Source organism: Rosa chinensis, chromosome 7, assembly GCF_002994745.2.
Source record: "Rosa chinensis cultivar Old Blush chromosome 7, RchiOBHm-V2, whole genome shotgun sequence".
NCBI classification, from domain to species: Eukaryota; Viridiplantae; Streptophyta; class Magnoliopsida; order Rosales; family Rosaceae; genus Rosa; species Rosa chinensis.
This window is the reverse complement of record NC_037094.1, coordinates 17,326,631-17,337,649: the sequence shown is the minus strand read 5'-3', so window position 1 is coordinate 17,337,649 and position 11,019 is coordinate 17,326,631. Positions and strand designations below refer to the sequence as shown.

The 11,019-nt window shown below is 36.4% G+C and overlaps 1 protein-coding gene and 2 non-coding genes across 3 annotated transcripts; 2 read left to right on the top strand and 1 right to left on the bottom strand.

Moving 5' to 3' along the window:
• Nucleotides 1–2,971: 2,971 nt before the first annotated feature.
• LOC112177508 (L10-interacting MYB domain-containing protein) lies at nucleotides 2,972–4,986 on the bottom strand. The gene is made up of 2 exons (XM_024315802.2): nucleotides 4,519–4,986; nucleotides 2,972–3,767 (listed from the first exon to the last, which is right to left on the bottom strand). Exons 1-2 carry the CDS (start codon nucleotides 4,867–4,869, stop codon nucleotides 3,168–3,170), a joined length of 951 nt encoding a protein of 316 aa, XP_024171570.1. The 5' UTR covers nucleotides 4,870–4,986; the 3' UTR covers nucleotides 2,972–3,167.
• Nucleotides 4,987–10,752: 5,766 nt separating this feature from the next.
• On the top strand, nucleotides 10,753–10,814 carry LOC112181047. Its single transcript, XR_002928657.1, has one exon. It is a non-coding gene; the product is annotated as a small nucleolar RNA snoR101 (small nucleolar RNA).
• Nucleotides 10,815–10,957: 143 nt separating this feature from the next.
• On the top strand, nucleotides 10,958–11,019 carry LOC112181048. The gene has a single exon (XR_002928658.1). It is a non-coding gene; the product is annotated as a small nucleolar RNA snoR101 (small nucleolar RNA).

Here is an 11,019-nt window from a genome sequence, read left to right as displayed (position 1 = left end):
AGAGAGAGAGAGATGTGTTGGTTTCGGTTGTTTGCTTGATTTGTGCAGAAAGAGTAGATAATTCTGGAGCTTTTCAGAATTGAAGGAGGACGCACACAATATTAAAACAAATTGATTGAGGTATGCGTTTTAGAACTGGGTATTTGGTGCATGATAGCCAATAGCCATCGTGTTTCTCATTCCTCTTTTTGGCCATCGTGTATTTCTCATTCCTCTGTCTGGTTTTGGAGGTACAGAGCTGGGTTGCTTTTGATCGGTGGTGTACATATCATTTGGGTTACCTTTAGAGAAGCTACATAGGTTCGTTAGTACTTCGTTTCTGAGTTTAAGCTTGGCTTCAATGATTGTTAAGCTCTTTTGGGTGACATTTGATTTGTATGAAATGCTTATGGTTTAGAAGGGCTCGATTTTATAGAGTGATCTAAGTTTTGAGAATTTGTATTTGACTTAATTCTTGGTATTTACCAGTATTACCCTTAAAGCAATGAAAGGGAGCTTGACTGGATAATCTATACAAAGGGAGCTTGATTGAATAATAAAAAGAATTAGAGGATTACATGTAGAATCAGTTAAAGAGTTTCTAAAACTTAATGAATTGTCAAATTATTAAAATGGAATATGCAATAGTTTAGATGAATAGTATACGAAGGTGTATCTGACTGACAGTGTTATTTGATTTCAGATTGTGGGAAAAAAATTTTGAGGCACCAGAAAGTGTTCCATCCTCTTCTTCGTGTTCTTTGGTTTGTATATTCTGCTGCTTTCTGCACTTACTCATTTTACTTATTATTTACATGATTACATCCCTTTAGCTTTAGAATATTCCTACTCTTAAATGGTCAAATCATGGGTAAGAAGTTCGAATTGAATTTCTATTTTCTGAGAGCACTGTATACAACTCTTTAGCAAGAAAGTAAATATATGTTCGTTTGACTGAGAGCTTTAGTTTTCTGAAAGTCTGCTGCTTAATAGATTAAGCGTTTAAACTTAGGCTTAGTTTGGGATTGCTGTGCTGTGAGGGGAAGCACTTCCGAACTTGCTGTGAGATGAAGCACTTCCGAACTTGCTGTGAGGAGAAGCAGCTGAGGTGTTTGGTAAACTGTTTTTAAAAGTGCTGTGAGGTCCAAAAGCAATTTCTAGGTGTTTGGTAAGTTGCAAGGCAAAAGTGCTTTGGCTGGGTATAATTACCAAAATGGTCATACATGCTCAGATATGCTACTAAAATATTTAATTTTGTTTTTTGATTATGTAACCATACCAAATTAAAAAAAAAATCTCTTGTATTATTCTTGTACCCTTGGTTGGACCGAATAAAAGATTTACTTTAAACCCTTCAATATGCATATTATGTTTTACTATTACACAAAATCTCGTCTAGAATATTTGGATTAATTTTCCAACCATAGTTCAACGGGAACCATTACACAAAATATATTAAAGTCACTTGAAAATTACAACTAAATGCTAAATAGATGAATTCATTAGACTTTGTGCAATTGCATTTCTTAACACCTCCATTTCTTGTCTTCCTAAACCATCTCCATCATGTTTATTATCCTCCATCTCTTCACTAGTCTCTTCACTTGAGTAATTTCCACTTTCATCAAAATCAATATCTTGTTGACCATGTCTTCTTATGTAATTATGAAGAGCCATAGTAGCAATAACTATCTTCACTTGTTTTTCATAAGGAAAATGTGGCATATCACGTAAAATACTCCATTTCTTTTTCCATATCCCAAAAGTGCGCTCAATAACGCCCCTTAGTGAAGAATGTGCATGATTGAATATTTCTTTATGACCGGTCGGTTCATCACCTCTACGAAAATGTGGAAGGTGGTACCGCTCACCTTTATATGGTCCTAAATAACCCTTCATTTGTGGATATCCTGCATCCACCACATAGTATTTTCCTGAAATTAAAAATTATAAGGAATGATTGATCTTAGTAAAATAAAAGATAATAAGTTATTATTTGTGTAATTCCGGAAAAATAAAATACCATTTGGGGGTTTAGGAAAATTCGATCGAGGATTGCGTAGAGCTGATAAGAATACTCTACTATCATGGGCGGTGCCTTCCCACCCTACACATACAAATGTGAATTGCATGTTGAAGTTGCAAATAGCCAATACATTTTGGGTGGGTATCCCTTTTCTTCCAATGTATGGCACTTGATCACATGGAGATATCGAAGCTTGGACATGAACACCATCAATAGCGCCAATGCAATCCTACAAATTAGTAACGAATGGACTTGAATTAAAAAAAAATGGCTTTCTAGAAAATAGCAAATTGGCAAGCATTTATATAAGGATAACATATTCAAAGAGTAGTACATTATACTTACCTTAAAATGAGGCATGTATCTTGAATCAGTTAGAATTTCTTGTGGGATGCTCCTAAATTCCGGATCCAATGGCTTTATGAGCACTTTTGCCATATTATAGAAAATCTCTAACATTATATCAAAATACCTACTAACCGTCTCACCAGAACGTTGAAAACGTTCTTGTGTATTCCTATTTGTCTGACCTTGTCCCAAAATATAGAGAAACATAGCCAACATTTCAACAATACTCATGTTTCTTGAACCCTTCAATATCTTTTCCAAATAATTTACAAGCATGAGGAAGACTTGCTTATCCATCCTAAATTGATTAGAACACCTACTTTCATTGCCTTCTAACACTTCCATTAACCAAATGTAACCTGTTTGGGAGCTTGTCATAGATGTAGTTTTCTGAATGTACTTTTCGAGATAGACTTGAATAAGACGAGCACATAGACATATAATTTGATCTATCTCCTCCTCATCTCCAGAAGCATCCATACTTCACACAACTGTTCCTGTCAATATTTACTTGTTCATCAAATTTCACAACATAAAATGGCTATTTGCAAGTATATGTACTGGAGCAACAAGATAAAAACAGAACACAAATTCACAGCAAACACAAATTCACATAACCAAACAGCCATCAGTAATAATAGTTCCAAGATGCATCAATATCACTTTAAGTTTAGTAAAATAAAGTAGCATTAACAATTAACAATTAACAACAAACAATCTTTCAAAGGTGGAAAATCACAAAAACATAAAGCATCTCAGCTTAGGTCTAAACGACAAGCAACACCCATCTTGTTACAAAGTAGGATCAGCCTACTTAATTTTCATCTTTTTTCTGATTAAGAATCAGAAACTGGAGCTTGAGATCAACATCTGTCATAATAGAAAACATCTCTCGCTTCTCTTGAGAGCAGAACAGCTCCGTTGCAAACCACCATAACTTGGTACCAGTTTCCGCTCCTGGTAATGTTGCTACAACTTTCATCACCTCCTGAATACTAGTTCCATGTGAGGTACCATTATCACGAACAGAGGTGGCTGTACTCCTACTCTCGACTACATCAACAAGCCGATCTATTTGTTTAGACAATTTGGCCGCACCTCCCACCTTTTCTTTCTTCCCCTTTGGCCCTCCCATAACTCCTTTTCCTTTTTTATCTTTATCAGCCTCTGTTTGGCGCTCCACACTTGTTCTCTTTTTCCCTCTACATTCATTACCTTGCTCATAATCCTCTTCATCATCTCCAGAAATAATATTATGCTCAGAATCCTCCACAACCTCTTCAATATCTATAGTTTCTGAGGGAATCATGACATTGTTACCTAGGGCTGTGCTACCCTTGAACATGTTATCATAAACAGCCATCATGTCAGGACTAACTCCCACTTCGCGAAATTTGCGATACTCTGGATTGATCTACAAAATAAGAAGATAATAATGGAGTTACTTATCACAAAATATAGATCACAAAGGTTTCCAGCAACCTAAAGTTAAAAAACTACGAACTGTTGCATATTTGCAACTTCAAGTACTTCAGTTAAAAACAGAAACTGGAGTCGGAAAAAAAAAGGTGGAGAACTGCTGCATATTTGCAGCTTCAAGTACTTTAGTTAAAAACATAAACTGGAGAACTGCTGCATACTTGCAGCTTGAAGTACTTTAGTTAAAAACAGAAACTGGAGTCGGAAAAAAAAAAAGCTGCAGAACTGCTGCATATTTGCAGCTTCAAGTACTTTAGTTAAAAACATAAACTGGAGAACTGCAGCTTGAAGTACTTTAGTTAAAAACATAAACTGGAGTCGGAAAAAAAAGTTGCAGAACTGCTGCATATTTGCAGCTTCAAGTACTTTAGTTAAAAACATAAACTGGAGAACTGTAGCTTGAAGTACTTAAGTTAAAAACAAAAACTGGAGTCGGAAAAAAAAGCTGCAGAACTACTGCATATTTGCAGCTTCAAGTACTTTAGTTAAAAACATAAACTGGAGAACTGCAGCTGCAAGTACTTTAGTTAAAAACATAAACTGGACTCGGAAAAAAAAAAAAAAAAACTTAGGAAATGTTGCATACTTGCAGCTTCAAGTACTTAAAACTAAAGTTAAAAACAGAACTCATACTAGAGAAAAACAAAAAATAAAATTAAAACACAAGTAAAGAAGAAAAAACACACCAGAATTTTGGTTTCCCACCATTCAGCCGGTGCATCGACAGTCTTCCTAGCCGGATCCCATCCAATACCAGTTTCCTTATGCAACAGCGAACTCCACAATTTCCAATCATTTTTAAGCGAATCCCATTTATTTTTCAATTGCTTTTTATCATAATCCCTTCCGGTTAACTCCTTAAAGGCTAACACAACATTTGTCCATCCTTTTTTATCAAAATGCGTACTGGGCCTATTTCCTTTGGCCACTTCCTTAACATCTATATCACAAAATATAGCTACAACCTCATCAGGCCATGTGGCCTTTTGTTTTCCAGATCCCTCATATTCGGTATTGGTGGATTTCTTCTTTCCCATCTAAAGATAAAACATGCTTTAGTAGTAAACAAACAATTGATATAACGTACCATGTCCAACACCTAACATGATTCTCACAAAAGCAAGACCAGATTATGCTACCTATACATCTTTCGATTGATGAGGATTAATATAATTTGATCAAGGTCATGTTGATAAGCTCATAAATGTACATGATTTTGTGTTGATTTCTTCATGTTTTCTTAGCTAGTTTTCTATCTATTTGAGTCATTTACTTTATTTTTATGTTTTGTAGGTGTTTTGGAGCAAAGTAGAAGAAAGGAAGCTAAATCAGTAAATCTGCCTGTGCAGATCAGTCAACTTCGACATAAAACTGAGAGCAGCTCAGAACGAACTAGACAGTGAACTTTATATTCTTGGAAAGCCTTGGATGTCTAGTTTCCAGAAATTTTAACGGTTCATTCATATCATTTTTCTACAAGAAGTTATGACCGATTTAGTACAGCAAGGTCGGGCAGTCCGAAAATCTGACACTTTGACGGAAATCCATGATTTGAGGCCCGAATTCCTTTTAGAAGCCCACCGACGAGTATTAACTGAATATCTCTGTTTATTAGAGATATATGACATATTTTTATGGGTGAAAATTATTAGGAATCTTAGAGGAGAAGCTACTTGAATCCTAAAAGGAAAAGAAGTGAAAATCTCCGAACCTAAGCAAAAAAAAAGAGGGACGTGATCAGTTTGGACGGGGAGGGCCGCACAAGAGAAAGAAAGAACGACATCTTCTGCCATCAACTAGCCGCCATCTCTTCCTCTTCCTTTCTTCTAGTTTTTGTTTTCTTCATGACTATGTCTAGCTAAATACTTTTGTAGCTAGGGGCGATTTCAAAGCCCCAAATATGTTCAATTCATATTGATGACAATTCAGTTTTTGGTTTTCTATCTTATCAATTGAGTGTTTGTTTCACTGTGTCTACAAGATGAATCTTTGCTTGTTTGTTTAGGTGTGCAACTAAATGAATAGGTTAGGGTTCTAATGCTAGGAGTAACACTAGATTCGTATATGTCGTGTGTTGATTCCAATTGAGTAGCAAAATGGTTTCTTGAATTACATGTGACTCAAACCCTAGGTTTAGCAAGACTACCAATGTACTTGTGACCCTAGATTTATCCAAACCCTTTTTTTTTGCTTAATGATTTTGATATGTTAAAGTTAGCGAGCTTGTGTCTAGGCTGCATAATCGGAAATAGATTAAGTGGTGAGCTTGTATTCACTTAACGAGGAACTAAGAAAGGGTAATGGGTTAATTCGAGGTTGTGAGTTAACTTCGGGTAAATTCAATTGAGAATTAAGATTCCATAACTGAGATTTGATATGATTGAGTGTGTTTGGTGGTGGAGAATGAGTCCTTAGCTTTATTTCTATCAATAGTTTAAAGCTATAAAATCTGTTTCTGCTTTGTTATCTTACTGTGTTCAGTTTTACGTGAATTATTTAAATTATCAAATAAATTCCGATTGTTCTTAAATTTTGTATACATGTTATTCAATGTGTATTTAGTGTCCTGTAAAATTTTCATAAAATTCCATCGAGTCTAGGTTAGTTAATTAATTTATTTTCGTTAACTGTTCAGTAGCATAGTTTAGAGTAGTTTGTGACATTTAGTTAGCAGTTTAGGAACAATCTTCAGCGGGTAATGACCCTTGCTTGATCACTATATTACCAACGATGATATTTGAGTGCAAGGTTTGAGTTGTGCATCTTTTAGACGTATCACATGTTTACAAACGTATAGCTCTAATATGCACCAGATTATGCTACTTATACAATGGAATGAACGACTAAGGTGGGATGATGAGTTGGGTTGACGTTTTACCCCTAAAAGTAACAGAACATGTAATGGAATGAAGGACTAAGGTGGGACTGTGGGACATTGCCACACTGGTATAAATTATAAATAAAAGTATTGAATAAGCTAATGCTATCTCAACAATTATAAATAAATTATAAATTAGATAGTCAACAAGTATTGAATCAGCTAATATGTTATCAGTCCTCAATTAATACTCTTGGTTGTACATCTGGATACTTCAACTATCTGTTTTCATAGCCAATATATGTACAAATTTCAAAAGTTGTAGTTACAACCTAAATAAATTTCCATTCATACTCTAATACAAAAATTTCTTTATGCAGGTTCACCTTTCTCTCAAAAGCCAAGACCAACTGATAACAACACACAACAGATTGTGGTGTGTCTAATCTAGGTTCCATACATGACTAGTGTTGATACCCAAATTTCCTCAAGTTCGAATTTAACGAGTGACAGGCAAAGGGAACGAGTCATCGACCTCGTAACCTAATTGGGCCTTCAAGCGAGCCCATTTATACGTCAAAAGAGAGTTCTCCATTTAACAAGCGATACGAGATGCCTAAATACTCAAACGATTGACAAGAATTTCCAAATGAGCCAACACGCTTATTTACCATGCGATACGCGTAGACCCAAGCTACGTTTGGGGCTTATACGGCGGGATGTGGTGTGGAAGGTAACGGATCATGCGAGGCCCATTGTTATGATAAGGCCCGTCGATAATTTTGGACTTGGGAACCAATATTCATGCTTTGAGGGCTAACATCTTAACATGGGCTAGTGGAGAGATGAAAGCAAGCCCAACAAGAGCCCACTAAAGTCACTCCCCTACCCAAAGTCCATTACACCAGAGTCTGTAGCCCAAAAACTCGTTGGAGTCGTCTTCCCCAAATCAGGAACGCTGTTCCATCAAGTTGTTGCTGGGATTACTGCTCCACCCTTTTCTGGTAAGAACCCCAAATCTATGCAAAAGCTTCCCAACTCGCATCCTCCGAAATCCTGCCTCAATTTCCAATAACTCTTAGATTTTTGTGATCACGATTTACAATAGCACAAAGTAGGGGATTAAGATCTCTCAAAGATCACAGCAGCACAAAATCTGGGATCCCCATCACCGTCCTATACCTGTGCCACTGGTCTTCACCCTCAGAGCCAAAGCAAGCTTTCACTCCTTTGATTTCATGGGGAAAACAAAAACTGAAAGCTTTAGAATGATCCCACCAAAACTGAGAATACCCTTTCAAAACCTCTGGTTCTTGGCACAAATCCTCCCCGTCTATCACTGCTATAAAAGGCGAGTTCATTGCAGTAGAAAACCAAGCCACAACAGCCCAGAAACATCAAGCAAGAGATCAAGCTTTATCTCTGAATCCCTAGCTAATTCTTCCCAACCAACCTTAACCCAAAACCCAGAAATCATGTTACCACTGGAATTCTCCCTCTCTGCTAAACTCTCATGCATCTAGCTCCCACACCATGCCCGCCTATAAGTTCTGTTCTTATGAAATCAAGTGTAATCGCTTCTGTTATCATCAAGCCAAATAGCTGCTGTTACATCTAACAGGTTACAACGAAGTTGTTCTCAGGTCAACCTTTGAACGATTTTGGGCCTAGTCTCGCACAACTAGGAGAGTCTTGCTGCAAAAAGTCCAAATCACAAAGTCACCCTCACAACTAGAAACCGAACACTCAGATTCCACAATGAGTTCGAGGGGCAAGTCTAATCTAGGTCTTAACTAGGACTGCCAAAAGGATCATTTCGAAGCAGATTGTGGTATCTAAAAGAAGCAGACATCTAAACTTTGAAGTAATGCTTCCCGGCCTTCTGCTAACTAACGATGAGATTATGAAACGAATATCTATTACATGTCATTGCCATTTCTATTAACAGGTATACCAAACAATTTATCCATTCTGATACTCAAACAAGGACCTCCTCATATAATATGCCACTAACAGATGCTGCATTAGGAAAGATTTGAAGCCTCAGTTTAAAGTATTGTATAAGCTAACAAGAAGCAATCTTCTACAGCTTACTTGGCTACGATTATAGACGGGTTACAAGTTAAGGCTAGTTATTAAACTTCGTATTGTGCCTAGCTAGCTCAGTGGTTAATTGGTTATCAGTAATCCTAATTACTCATTGAATAAGCCTAAAACTGCATCAATTCACCGTTACGAGCTAATATTGAAAAAGACAAACCATTTATTACTCAAAACACTCACGAATATGTTCCACGAAGAACATGAATGTACACCACCAAACCTGTAACATATATGTCCCCGATTGATCTTTCAAACCTGAAGCTTACATTCCCACACGTCAAGTCCTAAACTTCTGAATCGTTTAATAATGTGCATTCCTAATCATTCATCCGCATTCATACACAAGATCTTGCTTCTTGTTTGCAATTCCATCATATTAATCATGTATCTCTTTTGCAAAAAAGCTATAAGACAAATAATCAAGTTCAAAACTCAATTGACAATGGTTTCTAACAGTACTCTCGCCTCAACTACATCTACAAGAACCAAAGAGAAACCCAAAAATAAATCCAAAAACAAATCACAAAACGAAATATGTATCTATGAAATCTCCTATATAACAATTCAATGAAATCTCATCAATTTCTCGAAATAAAAAGTAAAGAGAAGCAGTCAAGCAAACTATGGGTTCTGGAGATCTGACTGAGTGAAGCTCACATACCTTACTCTTTTTTGTGCAGCTATGGAGGAATCAGAGGAATAGGGTTCTGTTTGATAGATTATCTTCAGAGAAGAAACATAACCCAGAATACCCAAATTGTAGAGAGAATCCACGAATTGAAGAAGAGGAAGGAGGAGATGTGGAATAATAACGATAATGACGGCAAAGAGATGGAACCCACGAATTGAAGGAGGCGAGGCCGGCGAGAATCCACGAATTGAAGAAGAGGAAGGAGGAGATGAAGAGATGTGGAGTGATAATGAAAATGACGGCAAAGAGATGGAGAAAAGATAGGGTTCTGTTGTTTCGATGTAATTATCAGAAAAGGAGGAGGACATAATTGGCATGAAGTCAAAATTCATTAAACACTGCACTGTTGCTCCTCCGTGTTTTCCCAAAGCAGCTTCTCAAAGCTACAAATTGTAGCTTCCCAAATTCGGCTTTACGGAGAAGCCATTTCAACCAAAAGCAGCTTTCAGATATTTTACCAAACACCATGCTCTTGGTCCTAAAGCAGAAGCAGTCTCAAAAGCACCCTAGGAAGCAATGCCAAACTAAGCCTTAGGCATTTGGGATCATTCCACGAAAGTAAATGCAGCTTTACATGAAGAACATGACTTACATTGCTTCCATATTGGTCTGAAAGTCAATAGCTATAATCTATTAGGGTAGTGTTTACAATGTCAGTTAGATATCTTACAGTATGGAGAGAACAATTTTGCTTTGTTATAGACTAGAGATTGAAGATTTCTCAGGGTTATTTCTTTTTTAAGTTAATGATACTTCCTTAATTTGATTGCAGCTTATCAATTTACAAGCATAAGCTAGAAACTTTCCAGAACCCTTTAAATGGCTTTCATGTTGTTTTGGAAGTTTATGGTAGTTTTAGTTGGTTCTTTCAATTGGTTATGCTTAATTGACCCAACTATTTGTCATTTGGGTTCATTAATCCAGATTCTGCATCATTTGCTTGAGTTTGCTTAAATTGTTTTGTTCTAAAGCCTATTTAAACATCCTATCTGCATTCTGAGTCTAATGCTTTTCTGTTCCATTTAATTTCCTCTCTAAATGAAATCACAGGAACTGGGAAGTTTGGTTTATCTAAAATGGCATTGGCTGAATCATACACTGAACAAATGGTTTTACTAGACTTAGGTTATGGATATTAAGCCATCGTTGGGATACCTTCAGAGAAGTTTAAACATCTTATCATACATCTGCATTACTTTGGCGATCTGGTACTTATCATCTGCACTGCATTTGTTTTGAAGTTTATAATATTTCCAGGCAAGTTTTTCAAAGTAAAGAGACCAAGGTTAAAACACTACTGCAGATGATGCTTTACACTTGATCTCTGAACTTTAGGTAAGTTCAATGTTGACAAGCTATTAATTGATGCAATTTTCTTTGTATATCTTTCCACACTTTCCTCTTTATTGGTAGTACAGAGCAAAACTGTGAATTTTTCGAAGTTTTGTGACATTGTTAAAACACAATTGCATCCTTTCAAAAAAAAAAAAAAGGGACCACACTTGCATATGATGGTTTACACTTGATCTTTGAACTGCAGGTAAGTTCAATGTTGACATGCTTTTAACTGATGCA

Coding starts and splice junctions, on each gene's coding strand:
- LOC112177508 (XM_024315802.2), bottom strand. CDS start 4,869: ATGGGAAAGAAGAAATCCACCAATACCGAATATGAGGGATCTGGAAAA. Junction 3,768..4,518: donor GGTGGGAAACCAAAATTCTG/GTGTGTTTTTTC, acceptor CTTATTTTGTAG/ATCAATCCAGAGTATCGCAA.